Source organism: Lepisosteus oculatus, chromosome 16 (genome assembly GCF_040954835.1).
Source record: "Lepisosteus oculatus isolate fLepOcu1 chromosome 16, fLepOcu1.hap2, whole genome shotgun sequence".
NCBI lineage: Eukaryota > Metazoa > Chordata > Actinopteri > Semionotiformes > Lepisosteidae > Lepisosteus > Lepisosteus oculatus.
Window position 1 is genome coordinate 3002101 of NC_090711.1, and position 24059 is coordinate 3026159.

Consider the following 24059-nt stretch of genomic DNA (forward strand, 5'->3'; position numbering starts at 1 on the left):
ACTGCATGTCTATTAACAAATGTCAGATTATTTTCCATATGTACAGTAAATGTCCTTTAAACGTACAGCAATCCATCTGTCATGCATTTAAAAAGCCCTGGAACTGAAGCGCTACTGATTGTTGATCAGGCCCGGCTGCAGTACCTGGCATAGATGTCCTGGGGCGGGACGAGCTCCTGGAAGTACTGCAGCTGGTAGAGGTAGAGGCCGAGGAGGTGGCCGGCACTGAATATGGCCGTCATCACACACAGGCTGCTGAAGGAAAGCAGGCCGAGGGCCCGGCAGCATGCCCACCGCCACACCAGCCACAGGAACAGGGAGAAGTACACCGCTGAGGTCAGGGAGGGCAGGGTGATTCCTGCAGAGGCAGTCCGACGCAGGACGGGAGTGAGACGCACGGAGCGGGAGCGCGGAAGAGGGGAGGCGCGACGCAGGCTACCCAGCCAGCCACCTCGCTGACGCCACTACCCTGGCTTCCTTCAATGAACAGCTGCGTGAGATCCTGGGATCGATTAGCTGCATGAGATCCTGGGATCGATTAACTGCTCATTACTAAACGGCCCGGAGCGGTAAATGGACCCCCCCCTGCTTGTAACCCTTATTAGACAGAGAGGGGGCAGAACGGAGAGGATCAGGGAAAAAAAAAGAAACAGAAAGAGCAAGAAAATAAAGAGGAGGAAGTGTCAGAAAGCTTGTTCCCTGCATTCTTATACTTCAGAGGAAAGCAACTCTAAATTTATCGAAGGGGACCTTGCTCGTCTTGCTGAGGTGGACGCCTGTTCTTACAGTACGTACTGTACCCCACTGGGGCGGTGCAGAGAGAGCTCTGGTACCTGCGAGCCCCAGCAGGAGGGTCACCACTGCTTTGCCTGCAGTGTTGAGGAGGGTAGCCAGCAGGAGGCGCAGTCCGGCTGCAAAGACCATCAGCTTCCGGACGATCTTAGGCTGGCTTCCCTGGGTCGCACCAGACTCATCCGAGCTGTCCGGGCACGATCCGTCGCTCTCCGTGCGGCTCTCCGACTCCGACTCCGACTCCGACTCCGACTCCGACTGCCTCCGATCCTGCAGAGACACAGGCAGCCGTCTCCAACACACAAACGTAACAATAATAACCATGACTTAATAACAATTAATAATGCCATCATAATCTTCATTCTATATAGCACCTTTCATAATACGATACTGCAGTGAGCTTTTGTGTTTTGGTTCTCTGTATCGTTGTCACGGCTAACTCAATAAAAAAGTTCTGGCCTACATAATGCTACAGATTTTACAAAACATTACTACTCAGCAGTGCACCCCAGATCCTGTTCCGTTCTTTCCAGAGATGTATGCCTTTAAACTGAGAACTGTCTGAATCCAGGGCCACTCACCGCCACGTCTGTGGAGCAGCTCACTGTTGCTTTTCTAGTGACTATTAAATACACTGAACAAGGATTGTCACTGAATGGACTAAATCAACCTACAGTACAAACAGATTTCTTGAAGAAAAAGGGATGCTCTCTGATGTGCGGTACTATCTAGTCTTAAAGAAATGTTTCACTGGGGCCAGCTGATGTGTTATTCTGACAGTGCCTCTGTTGGCATCCCTCACTGATATTACCACATGCCTACTGGCCACCAGGAAGTCTCAGGGGTGGCTGTTTTGCTGTGAAAGCTGCTGTTGACAAATCAGTGCCCCACCCCCCTGCAGTGCTGGCCCAGGTGTGTGCCTGTCCTTGAGGTATCCAGGATGGACAGTGTTAGCTACTCAAAGACTGGGCTGTGGAGCTCATCCTGTCACTTAGCGCAGGTGTCCTTCCAGGTGGAATCACTCTCGAGCCCCAGACTCTGTGACGTTCCAGAGAAACGACTCTACGTCTGTCCTAAGGGGACACGAACACGAATCACTCGACCTCATGGTCAGGGGGTGGGACGCAGTTGTCATGGATGGCGAGGGGCGCCGGGGGCCTCAGCAACTTCTTGCAGAGTCTGTGGATGAGCAGAGCGGCCAGGAACAGGCCCAGGTCGGGGGCCAGGTGACGGACGACATTTGCGGCGTCTACCACACTGAACCTGGCAGGGCAAGCCAGAGAAAGCCGGGTGAGAGTAAAGGGACAGAGTTAGAATGCCAAGCAAGTGAAAATTCAGACCGTTGCAGGAATGAGTAGGAAGACCATATACCGATGATTCATACCGTATAATCCCAATGTGATAGAGGACAGTCTCCCAGACACCACTTACTGTGAATAAAGGAGAAAAATTCAATGAAGTCAAAATGTTCTTCTGAAAGTAATATCTGAAACCACTTCCAGTACACTTCATTAAAGCTTAAGACTGAACGAGCTTAATCAATGCAATGCAGCACATTAAAAAGTAAAACCAGCTCATGAGAGATCTTCTTTGGGTCAAGTCCAGGGCTCATAAAGTCGGCGGCAGCCCGATTGCCTCTAGAACGGCAGCTGTTTCTTACCGTGCTGGGGGACATAGGCGAAGGTGATCTGCAGTCCACACTGCAGAGTAAAGAAGGTAATTCCAGTATAGCAGAGGAACCGCAGAAATCGTCCAGTTTTGCCTGTGGGAAAGACAGAGAAGAGAGCCGGGGAGTGACTGACTGCTCCGGTTGGGACTGGGGCACCTCGCAGGAGGAGGGAATAGCAATTAATCACAATTAAGCCAAGCAGGCTCAGAGGTGGAAGCACTTGAGCACTTACCTGGCTAACGTTAGCACTCGGCGCTCACAAAGGTACACACTGTAGCTATGGGCTTCACCCAGAAGGAAACTAATAGCAATTTTCTGCGCTGGTTAGTTTCTCCAGCAGCATTTTTGTTTTTTTGTGTGACAGCCTTACATCAGCTGGGTGAAGCTTCAGCTCTCTGGCCTCAGGACTATGAAGGGCAGAGAGTATGTCTGGAAACAAAACATTTGTTAAACAGCCTTCAGTTCTTAGATGTGCCAGTGTATGAATGTGAGGTGCCTTAGTTAGGGCTGAAAGATTCCCACAAGATGAAGTAACCCAGGGCACTTTTTTCCACTGGGAACCTGACTGGACAGTTCAGGTTTTGCTTCCTTTCCATATTTTTAGGCCTATCCCTGGTGAAATACACTCGCCAAGCTGATGTGGATTTAAATAATACAATAATAATAAACCTCATTTTATATAGCGCCTTTAAAAGTAACTTCTCAAGGTGCTTTACCGTTAACAAAAAGTTAACGAGGAGAAGAGGTAACTAATTAGACCAACAAGGAGAGGAGGTAACAAAGTTAGCAGACAGGGGTTCAGAATGCAGGAGAAGGTGCAGGGGCAGACCCAGAGCCCTCCTAAAGAAGAAGGTTTCGAGTCTGGATTTGAATGCACTTAGGGAAGGAGATTCTCTGACAGATTATGAATGATCAAGGTCACACATTATATCCCCCTCACTTGAGCCGAAGACATGCAAGGCTTGATCCAACACAGAGACTCTGCTTTTTGTTTTTTTTTATCTTTGCACCTCAGCCTGGCTCCCATGTTCTTGCCAGAATGTGGATTTCAATGAGCCCAATGAGTTTTACAAGCCCTCCTCGAGTTGTCCTGTAGCTCCGACTAATTATTCACTTGAGACCAGTATCAGTGCTACTGAGGCAAGGGAGGTCATGCACAACCCTGGCGATCTGCACACTACATTAGACCATAATCATATCCTGCCAATAATCTCATTTGAGGCTGTTTGCTGGTATCAAAGGAGAAGGCTCACTGTTGTCTCAAATGCAGGAGCATCAAAACAGCAGTGTTTGCTGACACACACAGTTCTTAAGATTAAGTTACTATAGTACGAGGCCTTAACAGCTCCCTATACTCCAATAAAAAAACAGAGAGCATAATATGGTCTACTTTTATTATATAGTATTATTTTCAGAGATGCCAAATCTCTTTGCATTATTTAAACCGCCTTCTTGGATACCTAGTGTGGCTTTCTGTCTTGGAGAACAAGACTGCTGACATAGGAGATATTGTGTTAGGAAAAACGTCACACACATCTGCATCTATAGACCACAGATTCATACGTTTATACTAAATTTGTAATTTTGACTTCTACTCAGAAATGGTTAGAATTTAGATACGAAACTTAGGAAAACAGCAAGAACAGTTCAGTTTCATTATCCTTTTCTAGGCAGATAAATATGATATGACATTTGATTTCTCGATTATTTTACATAGACTTTGCACACTTCGAAACATTTATAGTACGTCACACAAAATTAGCCTTCAGCCTCACAAATGGGGTTAGCTTAAACAGTGCTAAAAGTCGACAATCAAGAAAAAAAATCCACAAGTTAGCCGATATATGCTAAAGCAAAACTACTGGAACCATGAAAAAGGGCTGGCGTTCGACTCAGTTTCATAAAGAAGGGTTCACTAGATCTTTGATGTGATTAATGATAAATTCTGATCATGATAAAAACCCTAATCGTAGCCTAACACTTAGAAAAACCCTAACATCATCACTGCTAAACAATCTATAGATGCTTTATCAATGTCCTGGTGAACAATGGACACCTGAAGGAGCTGGCAGGACATAACTGCTCATCCTGACTGTTCAGTGTCTCCTACACCTCTTGAATTGCTATCAGTTCACAGGCACAGCTACCTAAACTGGTGGCAAGTGAAAAACGCATTTTCCTTTGAGGCTGGGAGGAAGCGGGATAACCTCTAGAGTTAAAGAATACAGCCTCTAGAGCTGTAAGGAATTTTTACAAGGCTTATGAAAGGGGGTTCCATAAGCCCCCTTTGTTGATTTTAGGATCTGAAAAATTGTTCCAAAAAAACTCAACCCACTGACTCGCTACTGTAGAGTCTTTCTGCATGCTGAAAAAAAAAGACAGAGGCTGAAGAGCAATTATTAACTCAGATAAAATTATATTTAATTTAATATTTAATAGAAGCAGGAGGGTTAAGACAGGAAGATTGGTGCCAACGATGGGGATGACAATAGATTTTTGCTACTACAGAATTCAGTGTGACACACAGTAGCTGAGCCAGCGAACATTTTTCCAATAACTAGATTTTCTCTAAAAGCCTTATTTCTGCTCTTTTCGTCTGCAGCGGAGGGATGTCGTCCCGACACATTTATGAAGCCATTTAATTTTCTCTCCATCAGCCGCGCGCCGGAGACATTAAGCCATAAAGAACAGCCAGGAGAGGAAATCCATAGGGCTCTCCAGATCGTGAACATCCTTCCTGACGAGGCTGACACTGCAGCCAGTTAATTCCCCAGCATCTTACCTTCATTCATTCAGAACGAATAACACATCACATGGCTTGCCTTTTCAAAACGCTCCGTACAGTCTTGCATGTGTAAAACAGAGCACGAAGATGCTCCTACCTTCACGCCACCCCATGCTAAACCTCTGCAAGCACTTCTAGGCCCTGCTGCTGGAAGAACATGAACTGTAATGGTTCTTCAGGCTTACTCTCCCCCAGGTATCCTTTCTGGATGCATAATGCGATCTAAATGCCATCCTTAAAATCCCAAGACAGCCCAGGCCGATCCCCCTGCCCTAGTGAATCAGAAATCGACAGGGAGTCGGCACTTGACGAAACGCTGGCCCTCTCACTGAAAAAAACCCTGCTGCTTCTTTCCCAGGATGAGTCCTGTTGGGAAAATCTAGCATTGTGCCGGTCCCAATGGCTTTGCCCTGCCTCCCTGCTGTAGTGTTGTGGCACGTCAAAGTCAACGGTGTGTCCAGGGCGTTGTTCGATCCTTGTGTTTCTTTCGCACAATCTGTAAGTTGTATTGTACATTGCAATTGTGTAACTTATTGTATCCTCATTTTTTTTCATTTCGTTAATCTAATCCCTCTAAACTCCTGTCCTTCTACTCTTCTGTCCCTCCTAACGAGCTCGCGGACAGAGCATTTCATTGCCGACAACCCCGCTGTGTGCTGTACTGTTCGTGCATTGATAAATAAACCTTGATTGATTGATTGATTGATTTTAGGGCCTCGATTGACCCGTGTGAATGGAAACTCACCACGCATGGAGGAGACTGTTGGTTCTGGCATCAGAGGGAGGGTGAGGAGGAAGAGGAGGTAGATCGCTGACATACCATTATAGCGGAAGGAAATGGCTGTGGAGAATCAGAGAGAGAAAAAGAGAAGCTACCTTGTGCATTCTGGGTTTTATTCCTCCTTGGCCTTCAGTTGTACGGTTGGTTTAATTATTTAATTAACTGTATAACTGAGATATTTCTAACTAGGCTCTGGGGTGTTGTAAAGTTAACAGTTCCTCTGATGACACAAATATTTTGATAAATAAACCTGACTGTAAAAGACTTTTTAGAAAAATCCTATACTGTAGATGTCTTAGAGAATAATTAGACTAATTGTTTAAGTGACTTAATAAGATGGAACAAAAGACATTCAGTTTCAGACTCAAAACACAGGTCCATTACGGAGACATGCAATCTACAGTACGGTACATTCAATCGAGCCAATCAACAACTCTCTGTGACCATTTTCCAGTTTCTAGTCTGCTGGTTCAAACACAAGAGCAAATGCGTACAGCAGGGGAAGTCATATAACAAGGCTTCGAAATCATTTCAGTGCACGTGTTTTTTACACACCTCGCTGCCTATTTGGTTAACTGAATAAATGGCTCTATTAATCAAACAATTAAAGACCTGGTGGAGCACAAAATTCTGTGCTGGAGCGGACCGGAAGGTCTGGAATTAAACCAGTCCAGATGTGTGGAGATTGATGTGAGTGCTACTCATTTTTTAATTAAGAGCCCAATTAAAACTCTGTTTTTCACAAAGCATAAAGGGGAGTTATATTATTTAAGTTGTGAAGCTATGACTCATTTAACTCCTGACAGAATTGGAATACGTGTGTATAGGACTGAATCATTTTAAGCTGTTTTTAGGTAATCACAGCACACAGTAAATTTTAACGACGGCTGCGTTTTAACTATCTGGCAACAGCTCAGGGTTTACAAATGCATTTATTTACGGCATTGAAGAAAATCCATTATTGGCTCTACCCATATTTGTATTTTTTCACAACCGATTTGGAGAGTTTGGTGATAAAGATCACATGACAGGCAGCACACAGCTCATCAGCATAAACGTTAACTTCTACATGTGCACTACAGACCACAATTAATGGCGTTGCATGCAGAATCAATTTGATATTAACAAATTTCATTCTAAAAGCACAGCTTTAGGGAAGATTTTGGGATAAAAAAGCAAAAAAGGTCCAGACAAACTCTGTGTCTAGACAGGATTACCGAATTCAATATCTCTGCACTATTGTTCAATAATGTGCCTGTTCAATAATAGCTCTTCTACGCTCTGCAGACTGTCCTTTCAGGACAGCTTTCACCTCTGCACACACACACAAAGTTGTAAACATGTAAGGAATACAAAATCAGACACAGCAGAGAACAAATAATAAAGTGTAAAAAACATACATTCATATACATACAGTAGGTGTTCATTGTGGGAACAAACCCCAACTGCAGTTATAGTCATTTCATTAAATTGGAAATACACTTTCTGTACTAGTAATAAACTACCAGGCTACCTTATTATCAACCTATCTCACTATTGGTAATAAACACCTTTTTGGGTAAATACAAAATATCTTGGCTGCATGTTAACATAGCTGCTGCGAATTCAAAATAACAGTTCTGGATTTCTCCTAAAGAGCTGCTCTTATTTCATGATTGTTTTTTTTATTTTTATTATTTCTATTCTTTCTCTTCTTATTATTACCCAATGGTGGCTGTAACGTGTTTAATGGAGATTCATATTCACCTTCTAAAACCCAGCAGGTTTCTGCCAGTCGTACTGTACATTGCTGCCCCATGACAACTGCCCCTTTCTGGGCAATAACACGAAGTTCTACTTACCAGCCAGCAGCAAGAGAGGCAAGAGTAACCTGAACACCATGCCAGCCACGATGTCTCCAGCCATGTCCTCTCACCCAGCCTGTGGCACACAGAGAGCAAGGCGCAGCTTCGCAACTGTGCAGGAACAGACTGCCAGCCCGAAGACCGGCTCCTCTCAAACTTCTCTGTAGCACCAGGTAACGCGTCCACACTGATGTTCCCCCTGGGGTCGCGTCCGCTACGCGCAGGACGCTGCACTTCCAGTAAAACCAGCGGAAGAAAACACAGACCGGTCCAAAAAATAAATAAATAAATCAAAAGATATTCTTCACTTTCTGTTCACTGGAGGTGGGGGAAAGCTGCCCCCGTCTCTCAAGAACCCTGCCCAGATGTGCCAAAAGATCGAACACAAATGCTCATAAAAATCAAAACAGGCTTTCGCGGCTTGTTTTGTGTGTGTTTGTGTTTCCAAATTCCCCCCCCCCCACTCCTCTTTTTTTTTTCCAGACGCTATAAACCTAATTCCTGAATCCCGGCTACCACAGGACAGCCGTCAAGCAGAGATCAGGAAGTCAGCAGCCGGCACCAAGATCCACATGTTGCAGAGTGGGCGACATCTGTCATCGATTCCCTCTGTCCGTGTGATGCCCGCTAGGGTGTGTGAGATCTCTGTCATCAAAAAAGAGAGGTTTGGTCCGGCAGCTTGTGCAGCACAGCCACATCACGAAGCGATTCCCCTTGTTTTCGCATGGTGACAATCAAACGGTACAGACCTACAGTAGGAGCCCGGTGCACTGGACCCCTTCACACCCGTTCTTAAGACACCGAGACGCACCTTAGAGGGAACTTAGTCTCCCGTCCTCTCCCACGAACAGCTTTCTAACAGCTCATCATTTCTCAACAGAGGAGAGAGGCATATCTAATATTCATAGCTGTTGGGCCATTAGCAGTTAGTGTCTGCTGCAGCACAATTTGGAAGATGAGAAATTGCAGACAACGCTAAGGCTGGATAGGGTGGGACAGAGATGGGAGGGAGGAAAAGCTGGAAGGTGAGTATTAACAGATTAAAAAAGATATTATCAATAGAAATGAAAAACTGGGGAAAAGATGCAATAATCCTGTTTCATAGCTACTTGATCCACTACATGTTTTTTCTAACTTCCAGTTCTGATGCATATTCTGTTAATCAGCAGTATTACTGTCTGTTCTTTGCTCCACGTTTCTGTCGATACAGATTTACTAAGTAAAGGACAGTAAGTTCCCATCATTTTACATCAGCCAATAAAGGTCACAACCTCGGATTTCTCCTATAACTCGGACTGAATCAAATATTTACACAATGGGAGTTATGCAGCCTTCATGTCTTGGTGAGATGCAATTTTAACTTGCTTCAGATAAAAGTGTTTGCCAAATGAATAAATGTATGGAAATGTACAGTACATCTTGTCTGGAGAGGGACAAACTTAATGCCCGTCAAGGTGTGCATCAAAAGTGATCTGGAAATTACAAATACTTTTGATGACTCATTTAACCTTTTTCGAAAAAGAGACTTAATGTAAAGAGTTAGTTTACATAAACATCATCTAAAAATCCTTCTTTAAAACCTCTCAGAAATCTAAATGTCACAAATCAGTTGGTAATAAGAAATCAGCACAAGAACATAAGAAGAGTTACAAAGAACAAGAGGGCATTTGACCCATCTTGCTTGTTTTGGTAATCAATAGTTATTTGATCGTTTTCTGTTTCTTGAAAGAAAGCTATTGGCTTCAACAACGTAACCGTTTCCCCTCCTTATCTACTGTGTTCAAAATTAAAAATATCAGTTCCTTTAGAGTGTCAGTGTAGGACATTTACTTCAAGTTTATTGCCATATGTAGCCGAGTACAATGAAATGCTAACTTCCGTGTTTTGCTCACAAGTTTATGACAAATGACATAAACGAAGACATAAAAGATCACGTTAACACCGACAGAAAACGGCATGACAAATAATCCCCAGAACGCATCTGGTTTCTCTTCTCTTGGGGCTACCAAGATCGTGACCCGTATTTAACATGATTCCTGATCCTGGCTTATGAACTTTTACCGCAACAATCCCTTGATTTAAATTCTAGAAAATTTTAGATTATGTCCAAAAAAAAAAAAGGAAGAAGAGGAGGGAGCAGGAACGCCCTTCTGCGCCAGCCGGGAATCGAACCCGGGTCGCAAGAATGGGAATCTTGCATGATACCACTACACCACTGGCGCGGCCGCATATTACCGTGACGACACGGCGCCTGAGCGCTGGTTCACCGGTTCACTGGTTCACCGAACCACCCGCCTGCAGGCCGCGAAGGAGGCGAACCCCGACCAGCTCGAACCGGCGAACCGGCTCTTATTTAAAGACATGCCGGTGTCCGTGTCTACTTTTCTTAATAAAACAGCTTAGCTGTGGACTGAATTTTCACGGGCTGCTCATGGCTGGACTCCCAACCTCTACTCTCCGTACCCTGCTTTTTAAAATACGTTGTTTTTTTTTTCAAATTAAAACTGCCTGTTCGCTTCGTGGTTGCTTAAGCTTCGTAAAACGTTGATTACTTGATTGACGTACGGTTATCTACGTTTCTTCACGAAATACAACACCCCTGTGTCCTGCACATTAACGTGCTTTCTGAAGCTCTCCTGACACTATAAAATTCCCCCAAAAAAATATCGAATAATGGCGTGACTAGAGAATTGCGTGTAATAGCTACAGAACAGGCAGGTAAAGCTTTGTAATAGAAGTTGTTTACATATCAAATGGTTGTCATTTCCTATATCAGGCGGAGTTGTGTGTTGTGTAGAGCTATTGATTGCATATCAGAAAATCGTTTAATGTGGAATTTCTTCGATATGGAAACGAAGTGTGTTTGGAATTTATAGACACGAAAGATAAGTTAGTTTACCGTAATCCTATTTTTTATTAAAAAAAACAGTATAGTTTTTATTTTAGTAATAAAACAAACGTCTTCGCTTCTCTCGGGTGGGTGTACCGGTTAACCGCTCTCCAAATTCAAACCTGATTTAATGTACCGCGTGGGCTCCTCGAGGTGACCAACGGACACTGCGCGAGAGGGCGAAGACGTCTCTTCGGGAATTTGGCGCCTTTCTGGGATCAGTCGTGACTGTATCCGGCTGAAAAATAAAGAAATAAAATAAAAACAGTCCGCGAAGCCATCGGATTTAAGCGACCGCTCTCTGGAACAAGTGAGCACAGCACATGTGAAGTTCAAATGTCCTGGGTGTCTTTGTTTGAAAAAAAAAACAACAACCACCATTTCTTGGATATAACAACAGCTAAGGCGAAATCTGAGAACAAACTCAAGTACAGCACCGCACTCCGGTCGCTGAGGCAAATAATGTAATTATAATATTAATGTTAATTTGGCGTGATGTAATTTTCAAATTAATAATTAAATTATGTTCGTAATTCGTATTTCGTAAGACATATCATGTATACAACCTGTACATTTCTTTTATATGAATCGATCAAACTGTATAGGGCTTTTAATCCTAAAATGCAATCGATATTCCACAAGATAGTTATTGCTGATTTATTTGACTATGTCATCCACCCTCATTTATGTTTGTGCCCATTTGTACAAGTGAGTATTTCATTGAAAATGTGTTGTCATGACCTACCCATGAGTTGAACCCACAACGTTTCGTTTATAGGACTATAATGCAAACTACTCATCCACACAACTGCCTGAGGTTGGCACCTTTGAACCTGACTTGACTATAGGAAGAGCTTCCAGAGCTCTGCGGGTGAGTATACTGTAAATTATGTCCATTAATGTTTTTTGAGCGTGACTATCCCTTCGTGATGGCTCACAGGGCCTTGGCACATTAAAACACATGATGATACGGAGATGTACAGTGAAAAGGGTCTTTACTGTGGCAAAATCTACCAATTCCAAACACCATCTACCACCCTGAAGCCCTTCATATCCCAGACTTACAGTAAGAACCCCCATGTGCTAATGTGACACAAAGTCTTACCAGTCATTACCTACTTTGCCTTTAGCGCACCTATTTACAAGCATTAGGGATTCTTATTGGCCTCTAGTAGCAGGCCAGCTGTATTGCCAGTGTTTTCCTGAGCCAACCTGCCACTCTTGGAATCACATCAAACACATTATTTTATAAAGCTGCACCTTTCAAGGAAAAAAAAATCACAAAGAGCTCTGTAGATTAAAAAAAGGAAGAAAATTAATTTGAGACATTCATACAAACATATGCTTTTATGAAAGTGAGAGGAAACTAATTGGACCGAGTACAGGGAGTAGCTCTTTAATCAGAAAGGTGTAGGTGTGTGGAGTCCATGCTCATGTTCTTTCAAGAAGAGTTTAATGAAGTTGTGACTGGGAGTTGAACAGACATCCTCTATCATCAGAAACGTATTCTCACAGCAGACAAAGATCGTGCTGTCATTTTCCAGTTCTCTCCCATCCTCAGTATTTTTTATTTCTTATACATTTTTCTACATGCCTAAGATTTATGAACAGCTGTGAGTGTTGTGGGTGCTATCTGTCTGTATCTCCTCCAAAAAAACAGATACTAGAAAACACAAAACTGAGTGGCACGAAGTATACAGGGGAAGGATATTCCCTTTGCACCATGTGCGCTTTGCTGAATAAATGCTGATGAGAATTTTAATTGGAAACTTTATGGATAAGTTTCACACAGTTCGAGGTTTAAAATTTAACACAAGTTGCTTTAAAGGCTCTTTGCATTGTAAACATCCCATAAAGATAACATTGTCTACATTACTTTATTAAGGTGCTAAAACATCCACAATGCACTGAAACAACCCATAATACACTTTACTTTTATCACTACCATTTGGCTTAGCTGAGAAATTTATAAGCATGACATGGAACTTAATACATTTTTAAATAAGAAGAGCCTGTATCTCATAAAACTTGGAATGGATCAAAGTGCTGTTTGACACGACTCCAGTCTGTTTCTCTTGGGTGAATCTGTGGTCATTCTGTCTCTGTCAGGTGCCGAACACACAGCTCCCGGAGCAGCAAGAAAGGAACAGAGGAGCATGAAAATGGATGGAGATGGATGGAGACGGCACCCCAGACTCCATCAGGCCTGCTGTGACCACAGCAACACACAGCCTCTGAGAGACCTCTCCTCTGAGACTGAGGCGCACTGCCCAACTGGGTTATGAAAGCTCTCTAAACAGGCAATGTTCACATTTCCCATTCCTGATATGTGACAGCTTAATTGAGGGTGGCATGGTGGCTCTGTGGTTAGCATTGTTACCTTACACCACTGGAGCCCTGGGTTCAGTTCCAGACCAGGGGTACTGTTGAGATGAAGTTTTTATGTTCTCCCTTTGTTCATGTGGGCTTCCTCCAGGTGCTCCTGTTTTCTTACCTTGCTGGCTTCTGGGAAAATCGGCCCAAGGTGCGAGTGTGTTTGTGTCTGTGTGTGCCCTGCATGCACTGGTGTCCGATCTAGGGTGTACCCCACTGGCGCCATGACTAGCGTGGACAGTCTCCTGTTCCCCCAAGACCCTGATTGGAAGAAGCGGTTAGAAAATGGATGGATGGGAGGTGAGTGACTGTTCGGGAACAGGCTGAACCTCTGAGGTGAAACCTTCAGCCCCAGAGAACAAAAAGCACTCAATTACTCTCTGAAGCAGATATGAATTGATTAGACCTTGACTGCTGAGCAGGCATCTAATATTTCAATGACAAGGCAGTTAAAACTGCTGTTTAAGGTGAAAGCCAGGCAGATTCTAAACTGACCACATTGCTGCTGCATGTCTGGTTACAGCACAGAGGAGCCTGAGAAGGGCTATAAATCAAGTTGCTCCTTTTGTTTGATAGTGGATGATCTACCCCAGAATATTGCCCCAATGTGTCTTGAAGATCTCAAGAGAGTCAACTTCAGCTCAGAACCCAGAGTGCAGAGCAGTCCCTCCCATTTTCAGTCCTTTTATCTGCCCCTTCTTGGCTCCCACTGGTGAACCCAGTGTTTTGGTCTCTATGTTGAGTTTTAAATGGCACCCCTGTTTGACCAAGTCTTGCTTGTCAACTTCTTTAGTTGAAGCATGAAGTTCATACTTCATGCTTTCAGTTCTGGCTGATGTCTTCTAATTCAGTTCAATGCATGCTCCTTTCAGCGTGTCTCACTCTAATGAGTAATCAGGACTCAATTAAGTAATTCATTAAAATCGCTCCATGAACTTTGCTCCCTGCTCAGAATGATTGTTCAGCAATACTGCCTGTAATTATAAGAAATTCACCTTTTATAGGATTTTTTAGGATTTCTTTAAATTGAACGAATAATAAAAATTCAAATTGCAGTTCAGAATTGACACTTTTTTGTAGTGTAGACCATTCATCTTGAAATGAGCAGAGTGAGAAACACTGCTCTGGCTGAAACAGGATTTTATTCTTGTCTCTTGATGCTCCTGTGGGGCAGTGCCGCATCTCGCTGTGTTGTGTGTTTTATGCCCGCTGTTGTATTACGGCCTGTTTGTGCTGCTGTGGCGGTTTGTAAAGCATACCAGGAGAGTTTGTTTATCAGATCAGCGTAAAATCCAAGATATCTATTATGGGAAGGCTGGGATCATGTGTGCTTTTTGACGATTAACCAGGGACCCCAGAGGGACAACACTGATTGAAACTGAATCCTGGGAAAACACCAGATCAGCATCTTGAGGGCAGGGCACTGGTTCCCCTGAGCCCTGCAGCCCATCTGCGGGATAATGAATATTTTGTTCATGCATTAAAGTTTTAATGTCCACAGCATTACCGGCCTCTGTCTGCCAACTGGCCAGACTAGGGAGGAAGAGAGGGGGGTGGTGGCATGGGGAGCTGTATCTTTGCGTTTAAACTGCAGTGCGGTATATATATTGCCGATGGACACATACAATGTAGACCCATAGGTAACAGCACAGCAGACTAGAACACATTTTATCACCGAGCCCAGTGATTCAAAACTGTTTGAAACAGTAAACATTTTTTCAACTGTCCCCCAAACTAAATGGGAGAAAATCATCCCTTTGACATTATTCTTTTTCTAGTCTGCCTGAATCATCACGTTACAAATGGAAGAAAAGGAGATGATTGCACACTCAAATCAGTTTTTTCACTCCTTTTTTCAGTTAATTGTAAAACTCCCTTTTCATTTATTAGAATGTGCAATTCTGAGCTCATGCCTCTGTATTTAAAGACTAAAGACACATAATTTATGATGACCTGAGCTACTGGTGCCATTATCTCCAGGTGGCTGCCAAAAAATAAAATGTCCAAGTACTTTGTGAGGTTTTTGGAATAATTCTTAAATAATGAATGTTGGTTTTATTTGTTTTTCAGTTACCCATATTTTCATGCATTTTGTCTTTGTCCCCTTTCAGGTGGTGATAAGTCGCTCCAAACAGACTTTAGTCTCTTTTCCTGCTGCCAGCCAAAGCAAGTGACCCGGAGATCAGCAATTCTTGGGCGAATCCATGAAAATTAAATTACATCTAGATTTTTATATAACATTGCTGTTAATTATCAAAATAAATTGCAAACTGAATGTATTGGCACCCGATAAATGACAAGCCAGGGGTCAGGTGGCAACCCTTAGCCCACATTAAGTACTGTCTTTGACCCACCTGTCAGCAACAAGTTTAAAAACTACCAGTGGCTTCTTATACTGCACAGAGGACTGGTTAAAGTGTTGATTTAATCCATGCCATAGTCCCCTCCTCCCTTTAGCAGAAAGCTGCTTACACTAAAAAAAGTAGAGACAAACCGGAGTCTAGCCTAGAAACATAGGGATCAGGATGGGACTGTGAGCACAGGACCCTTCTGCCTCTGGATGGGATGAAAGGCACAGAGGAAAGGGACAGTTGAGAGTAGCCAATCACACCTAGCTAGTGCTTTTTGGAAATGGGAGGAAAGCGGAGACAATCCGCATGAACACAGAGAGACAAAGCAAATCAAGCCCAGGATGCTGATCACTGATACAGCGGCACTGACTGCCACTTCACTTGCTAGCCCTTGCTTTTTGCACAGGCACAGAAGAGTGTTTGGAAAGAAAAATGAACACTACTGATCCACAGCAGTCAACGCCCACTGCTATTTCAGCTCGGCTCCAGAACCAAACGAGGGTTTTGAAACGGTTTATTTTTTTCACATTTTTATTTTGAAGTGAAAGTTTTTTAAATTTTGTGATTCTGAAAAACTGATGGTCTAGAAGACAGGAGATGCCAACAGGAGAAAGTGTGATACAGCATTTAACCAACTCACAGGACAAAATAATAACACCCATACTGTACAAATGGTCTCTCTTACTGGCAAGCAATGTAAGGGTGGCTTGAGCAATAGAAAGCAGCCCATCACCATTATTGGCCTGAACAATTCTCTGTCCTATTGAAAGCTGATGGGACAGGTTCCAGTATTGGCTTCCAATATCATGTCCAGTGAATGCATAACATTATGAAGGTCCCGGTACAGCCCCAGGTTACATTTTACTTGCCAGACATCAAACGACATCTTTATTGGATGGAAATCTGAGATTCCTAAGCAGTCAAGCCTAGACTGTGATCATTAGCCCCAAAGCCTCTCCTGTCTGTAAAGACAATCAGTGTAATGCACAGGGTAATTTCATCACCTCTCTGCAGCTCCTCGCATTACCTCTGTGCTCCTTAATTTGTTGACAGAGGCTTTGCAGTAAAGCAAGATTTGAGATACCGACGGAGCCATCGAGCACCAGAGCGCGCGGAGCTGGCGTGGGGTGAGTCCGATTTCCGCCGGACAGAAATAAACAGCCGCTTGCACGCGGTTAATTACAAGAACTACAGTAAGTGCAGTCCTGGGGATTCGCTTTACGACAACGTGCATAGAAAATGAAAATGTTGAAGCTTGTGCGTTCGATCCAATCTCTTTTCCCAAACTAACGTTAAGAGTTTACTGTACAAGGCTGGCGTGGAGTCACTTGGCTCCAGGTGCCAGCAGCTGCTTTTGTTTCCCTGTCTCACACAGTGCTCAGCGTTAGCACAGTGCATCATGCAGGAGGGTTTGTCCGAACAGCACCTTCTTATAAAAACCCGAAGACAGCTTCTGGGCAGACAAGGGTGCTGGCCTGCAGTCACGTTTGGTGCTGCTCCGAGTGCAATTATTACATTCTAATACTGTTCTAAAAGCTGAGGAAAGTGTATTAAAGCACAGTGAAATCATGGTGAAGCATCTAAAATTCTGGAAGCCGTGGTAGTAATGCCAAATGCATCATCTACATATCGTACGACTGTATGTGCTGCACTCTCACAAAGAGCTGTCTGTTTTCCTTTTTTCATTTGTTTTGTATATTGTTTTTGTTTTTTTACATAACATTCCTAAACAGTTTCAAACGTTCCATCATTATATTAAATAAAGAAGGGGGGATTTGCGTAAGGAGTATATTTTTAGAAGAAAAAGGGGCAAGCATGAACTTTCAAATCTCTGTCTCGGAGACGTATGACTTCCACAAGCATCTGCTGTCTCGACAATGGGCTCTTTGAAGCCTTCCAGCGTCCCAGTCTCATCACAGGAGCTGAGGGTCTAGGACGAGAATCAGAGGAGTCCTTCCTCATGACACTCTTCCATCTCTTCTCTGACAGAAGAGGAGACACACAGACGTTTCCTACTGCAGTCCCCACCCGGGCAGTGACAGCTTGAAACAAGTCCTTCTCCAACACTATTCCCCTCACCCTCCCAGACCCCAAATGCACTGCAGCAGTATATCAAGGTGAGTGTCAAGTGCACCTGCCCTGTAACCCTTGTATCAAACCATCTCCTGCTTCTCAGAATAGCAGCGTATGTCATCAAAGTTTCAATTGTAAAGAAAACAAGGCAGTACAAACAAAGAAAATATATAAATACATTATATATAAAATTACTTAATTTGTGTGTTCGCTTCATGGTTGACAGTTTTTATAAAGGGATATGAACTGGGCAGTTCCGTTGTAAATTCCAACCTTGACATGCATTAGGCAACAGATTTAATGTACAGGCAGCAGGCTCTATCTCACAGTCCTACCTGTCCTGCCTACTTGTTTTTTGAATTTATGGCCTATTGGTAAAAAAAAAATACCTTCGCAATCATGGGTGAGGTGTTCAAAGTGTGCATTGTGAAAAAAAGAAAGATAAAATCACCTCCAGTTTGTCCTCTGTAGTTATCGCGCTGTACATTTACAAAAGGTGTTGGTAATGCTAACAGTCCTCGCAATGAAATCTCAAAACTATGCTTGGGCTCCTGGCCTTATATGGAAACAGCTTTGAACTTTTGAATACCGTGGGGTAGGAAAGCAGCCAGTTGCTTAAAGCCACATTCTCCTGTGATCCATTTATTGCACAGTTGTTTTAGGAATTACAGACCAGGATCTGTTTGGAATATCTTCATATTGTACTTTAAAAATGTGCCGAAGATGTTCAAGTAGGGAGCTGCATCAGCATGCGCAGGCTGCAGGGGAAGAGGTAAAGGTTTATTCCATGCTGAAAGGAACAGAAAAGAGACGCACCTGAAGAAGGCTCACAGCCGAAACGTTGTGTCTATTTTCTTTTCAGCATGGAATAAACCTTTACCTATTTAAAAAAAATGCTTTTTTCTGCTTACATCTCTTTTATTTCCAAAGCAAGTGAGGACAGAAAGGTCTGTGGCTGTGGACTAGGCATTGACCAAGTCAACCCAGTGGGCTTCTTAAGAATGAATAGAGAAACACGAGTCAGGGGACACAAGTGTACTTGAAGGGGAAGTGCTTTTAAAACTGGGAACATAAGGTACTTCATTACACAAACAGTTGTGGGAAACTGCTTCGGCCATGTCACTGAAACCCTTACAATTGCTTCTTTCAAGAACCTGGATCAAACTAGACGAGCTTACCGGCCTACTCTCATCACAGACTTTACGTTCTTATGCACTGAGCAGTAATGACTTCAGGATCGCGGATTGGTGCCTTTTCAAAATGAGCCCCTCAGACCACCATCCGCTAAAAAACAAGGGCATGATCTGGTTTATATCCCTGCTTTTCAGAAGCCTTGTTTTAACCCTGGACACTCATTTTAACATGGCACGACTCTGTACAACACACAGCACCTGAGGGTGTTCCAATACATAGCAGTATCATGCTTATTGCTGTGCAGCATGAGTGTCTATTTAGCGCTTAATTTCACTGGACTAGCTACCTAAATAAATCAGCACCAAGCGCCATGCTGTGTATAGGCTATGTCTTGAGGTGGAGGAAACATTAGAATTGCCCTTTGACAGGTGTGGGGTCCTGCCAGACAGACCATTTGTGTTTAAGATGATCACTTTGTCGTTTGTATCCAGACATGCTGAGACAGACAGGCTTTTAGAAACGGATTATTTAGAACAATAAGTTTCGGCACTGGTACTGTCTGCTGGGTTTATGGAACAGGAACTACTAAAATCGTGGTGCAATACAGATACTGTATGTCTTACAATTCCCTTCAATTCTTAACTCTGGCAAAGGACTGCACTCAAATGTTTTTTTATTTATTTCTAATCATAGCAAACAGTTTTGTGTCTGATACATGCATACTCCCTGTATTTGTCTACAGGTGGATGGGAGGAGACTTTTCTTATTACTCTTAACACTTAAAGAAAGAAACCAGCCTTGCAGGAATGTTTTTTAAAGTCATTTTGCTTTACGAAGGCTTGGTTGAATGCCCAGGGGAATTTCAGCCTGTCCTGGCGGTGAATGTATACAAACTAGCAAACGGTCTATGAACCAATTTAAAATGAAATAATGTGAAAGCAGCACTTATAAGTACATGCACTGATTCATATTTGCTATTGCTACACAAATAACGGGGTCTTCTTGTGAAGGAGAAATATTATTTAGTGATTAACACTGTGTATCACCCCAGTCTACATGTGGAAGATTAATGTGTGCATATATATAAATAAAGATATAATGAAATGTGATTTCTGAGGTTAGTTTTTCACAGCGGTGAAAGTTATTCCGTTAAAGCAAGCCAGCCTCTGTACTAAGAACAGCGACTGATCTTGGGCTGTAAAGTGCAGTCTAATACTGTTACACCGCCATCTAGTGGGCATAATGGGGACAGTGGGAATTTCTTTACCTTCAGGCACATCGAGTGGTAAGATAACGCGTTGATTGACACCAAGTATTTATACAAAACAGTGTCGCAATGGGAGTGGAATGACGAGTATAAACGGAAAGAATGCAGGGTGAGGCTCTTTTGCTGTTCCATTACACTGTTGTCTACAACTGCTCATTTAAAAACATGAAATACCGTTATAAAACACTGTTATTCCGTGTTACTGTTGTGAAAAGACACACCAGTCTTGTAATAGACAGTAAAAATGAACTCAGCCATTGTAAGATGTATTAAGGCAATGATGAAAAAAAAAAGCATTGCCAATCCGATCTTCTGGTTCAGCTGTCTCCACCACCCACAAGAAATACACCATGAGACGTGACGTAATTCATGATGCAGTAAATATTATTTGATTCCCATTAATTTTGAATAGTAGCACAAGGTATGTTATGGAAATTATGTTTTGCCGTACCACAATCATTATTTATTAATCACCACAAAATGAAACAGTTCTATTGTCATATTTTTAAATGTTCCATTGTGAGGTTCCTGGAGTGCACTATAGTTTATCTGTACTGTTAACGCAGTGTCCTCTAGAAGTGTGCAACCTGGGCACCCACAGTCTTGCTTGGCTTTTGAACACTGAGTTAACCTGGCTCAATTCTCAAACCCAGAAAGGTTAGACAGATGTTACTATTGTGCTGGGCTACAATATCATTCGGGTTTGTAATGTGTGGGAGTTACATAAGTGCATACAGTATGTGCATGTGATTGTCTAATGATAAACTAGACTTAAAGCAAGTAATTGTAAAGCCTCTGTAAAATATATTACATAGTTATAAAATGTTTACATAATACATATTAAATGACAAGTGTTTTTAAATTATCTTTACAGTGTGTGGTATGTACTGTGTGTATACAAAGAGGCATTGACTGTGTGTGTGAACTACTCGGCTGGCTCCTGCCTCTGTTCCTCCCAGCAGACAGCAGCTGACCTGCTGATGACACACTTCCTGTCAGACCAGGAGTGGAACTTCCTGTCCTGCTGTCTCTCGGTCCAGCTTGGTTCAGACTGACACAGTTGTCACTGTTACACCTTGAGATAAACTAAAATTCCTCTAATATCAGAATTGTGCGAGCCCAGTTTTAAGTACATAAACTTTAGTATGGCAGAATAATAAATAATAATAAAAGGTACAGATTCATAATGATATAATAGTTTTTATGTTATACCTGCACAAAACAGCAGTAAAATCAAAGTGCACAGTTTTCCCTGCACTAATTCATATATATATTCATATTTTGGGTTTTTCTGTTATTTAGGGGTTACATGTGTATATGTCATCCAGTCCATGCACAGTTTCTATGTATAGAAAGCATATAATTATTCCCTAGACATCTCAATACCCTGTGCCAACTGTTTCTGTTGTTTCTTTTTTTTGTTTTTGGCGTGTCATGTTTTTTTGCCCCAGAGTTATTCCCAGAAATAAGGATTTTTTTGCGATGATGCCAAAATCACTGTGAAATCCACTGACTCTTTCGAAGAACCTCACAGCTTCAGTTTCCTAGAATGTGCCTGCCTGTCTGCGCTGTGCGATCAGGCGCCCCCCGTCACTGGGAACCCCACACTTCAGCCGATCACCTGCTGACGAGGGCGTGGCGGCGGCCGGCCTGCCACTCCGCCATAAGCAAAGAAACCCTGCGACACAGAAGGAAGCAGCTCCCGAACCCTGGCACGTTCCCACACATAAACACACCACTCCCCTCCCATTAGAGGAATCATTCGATGTTTCCACATGACTCTTACAGCAGGCAGGAATGGTAGTGTGACGGTTAGCACTGTTGCGTCAGAGCTTTTGGGTCCCGAGTTGATTTCTATCCAGTGGAACCATCTGTGTGGAGTTTGCATGTTCCCTCGGCTGTTCCACTTTGTGAGTAAAGATGCTTGCTGGGTTAACTGGTGACTGTAGTGCCCTGCAGTGGATTTGTGTTCTGTCCAGGATGTAGCCCCTCCCTGTGCCCTGTGCTTTCAGAAGAAGCTGAGTTTCTGTAGCCCTTCAGAGGAATACATGGTTTTTCTGATAACAGATGGACCAACTCTGACCCCTTTAGGACATCTTACAGTCTTCTGCAGAATCATCTGCACCAGGCCTTAGATCGGGGATCTCCGACCCTGCTCCTAGAGCCCCCAGATCCAATTGGTCTTATCAGTCACCTGCATCTGAAGAACGGAAGCCCCCGTAAATTATTGATCCGTTTTGCAAGCAATCTGTTTAAATGAAGAGCTCTCTGGTTCTGGAAGGTGCTCACAGTTTGGTCCAAAATTATTTCTTAATTACTTAAATGGACAAATCACCTGCTCAGCTGATCACACCTACTGTACCTGCTTCACCGGGGGAGAGGTAAAGGTGTTGTGGTTTGTGGATGGTCCCTGGCAGTTGCTCTCGTGTCTGTTTAATAAGGTCCTTATTTCTGCACCATGACTGACTTGCACTTGCTCGTTGGCAAGGTGGAAAGAAAACCGGAACCCTCCAGGACTGGAGATGTGTCCCCCTGAGTTGCTAATTTTCAGTTTTTTATAGATTTATAGATATATTGATCTATATCAAAACGCCTTTTATGACCTGCAAAATCATGTAATTACGCAAAGTTAATGAAATATATTTATATAATATGATTACTGTTATTTGTGTTTGTCAAACCTTCTGAAAATTACCAGAAATGTTCTGGGGAAAAAAAAACCAAGAAAATATTAAATACATTTCCCCCATTTATCACAAACACACGGTATGCAGCCTATTAATGTCGTTGGTGACATGCAATGAAATGTCATGTGTCTGACAAGGATACAAACCCAGCCTAGTTCTTAGGCCGAACCCAGAAATAGGTCCACGCACAGATTGACAGGCGCGTTCCTGTGCTCATTTTAGACGGGAGGCTGCAACAGCTGAGCACTAATGTAAAATATAAAATAATAACAAAACAAAGAAATCGAACAGCGATAAAAAGACCAGATTCGGATCTCCGAAAAATTGCGGTAATAAATATGGTTAACATTTCCTGATCACGTGGTCCCGAAGCGTGCTTGTGTGTGTGTCTCTCGTTTTCCCCTGGTTGCTTATAAAAATTTGAACCCGGAGAGAGAGGGGAGGAGGAGGAGGCAGCGAAAAAGACGAAGAAGAAGGGGAAAAGCGTAAAAAAAGAAGACAGAAGAGGAGACGTGGAGAGTTCCTGTTGTTTCTGTTGTTGAGCCGGGCAGAGGAGAGAGAGAAATGAGCTAGAGAAAGCAGCGGGGAGAGAGAGAGACCTTGAGCGGACCTACAGTAGGTAGACCGGATAGTAGCTGCTATCTGCTGTACGGTAAATAGTGCTGTACCTTCAAGTCTGAGCGCACTGGATTATTATTATTATTATTCGGGCATGATGGTGATCTCCTGATGCGTGCACCTATGGAAGCGGAATAAATATCCTCCTTTTCTTCTCCTTTTTTATAAAAATATTCTCGTTGCCACCAATTTTTTATTATTTGAAGAAAAAAAATAAGAAGAAAGAAGATACGGGAATAACGTTTTTTTTTTCCTCCCTCCGCTGTTTTGACGCTATGGGGATGTGTCACAGTTTGAGGTCCCGGTTAATAGGACCCCAGTCTGCTATAACCTACACGGGGCGGGCGGGGGTTAACGCCGGGGCTGACGGCGAAACGGGACTTCAGGACCACGCCACCGACTCGCAGTTGCGGGACCGGCGGCGGGTGGAGGAGAAGGCTCGGATCAAGGCGGAAAACAAGCGCAGCAGGAACATCGACAAGACGCTGAAAGCGGAGAAGCGGGAGTACAAGCAGACCCACCGGCTGCTGCTCCTGGGTAAGTGCACGGCAAGGCGAGCAGGAAGCCCGTGGCTGCCCTTTAAAAGCGCAGGTCAGGCTGGCTTGCTGGGGAGAGCATGAACTGCCGTAGTTTGATCTCTTGTGGGTCGAGGTGCGTGGCTTGTGCTGGTCCTCGGGAGTTACATTGTAGTATATCGGGCGTGTAACATTTTGACATGCTGAGTTGAAGGAAGTGGTGGGCTTTTTTTTAAATTATTATTATCTGTGCGGATGAGAGCGTTTTCATGTGATTAAG

General features: G+C 43.3%; 2 protein-coding genes, 1 long non-coding RNA gene and 1 other non-coding gene across 6 annotated transcripts in view; 2 read left to right on the plus strand and 2 right to left on the minus strand.

Annotated features, from left to right (window-relative positions):
- LOC102686783 (piezo-type mechanosensitive ion channel component 2) overlaps nt 1-10925 on the minus strand; it is a 43055-nt gene extending 32130 nt beyond the window's left edge. Inside the window, exons 1-8 of the mRNA XM_069179500.1 lie at nt 10884-10925; nt 7869-8516; nt 5992-6087; nt 2453-2554; nt 2177-2222; nt 1891-2055; nt 834-1054; nt 145-358 (exon numbers count right to left, since the gene is read on the minus strand). Coding sequence (XP_069035601.1) covers nt 145-358; nt 834-1054; nt 1891-2055; nt 2177-2222; nt 2453-2554; nt 5992-6087; nt 7869-7932 — 908 coding nt within the window. The 5' untranslated portion in view covers nt 7933-8516; nt 10884-10925. The remainder of the gene's footprint in view (nt 1-144; nt 359-833; nt 1055-1890; nt 2056-2176; nt 2223-2452; nt 2555-5991; nt 6088-7868; nt 8517-10883) is intronic.
- On the minus strand, nt 10023-10093 carry trnag-ccc (transfer RNA glycine (anticodon CCC)). Its single transcript has one exon. It is a non-coding gene; the product is annotated as a tRNA-Gly (tRNA).
- On the plus strand, nt 10921-17752 carry LOC107079595 (uncharacterized). 3 transcript variants are annotated; one of them, XR_001480544.2, is made up of 5 exons: nt 10921-11225; nt 11540-11632; nt 12871-13061; nt 15246-16612; nt 17475-17752. It is a non-coding gene; the product is annotated as an uncharacterized lncRNA (long non-coding RNA). The 3 variants fall into 3 exon arrangements; XR_011181740.1 differs by having other exon boundaries at nt 10921-11071; nt 12871-13434; XR_001480543.2 differs by having other exon boundaries at nt 10921-11071.
- Nucleotides 17753-22882: 5130 nt separating this feature from the next.
- The window catches only part of gnas (GNAS complex locus), a 65634-nt gene continuing 64457 nt past the window's right edge, over nt 22883-24059 (plus strand). The window contains exon 1 of the mRNA XM_069179302.1: nt 22883-23801. Coding sequence (XP_069035403.1) covers nt 23540-23801 — 262 coding nt within the window. The 5' untranslated portion in view covers nt 22883-23539. The remainder of the gene's footprint in view (nt 23802-24059) is intronic.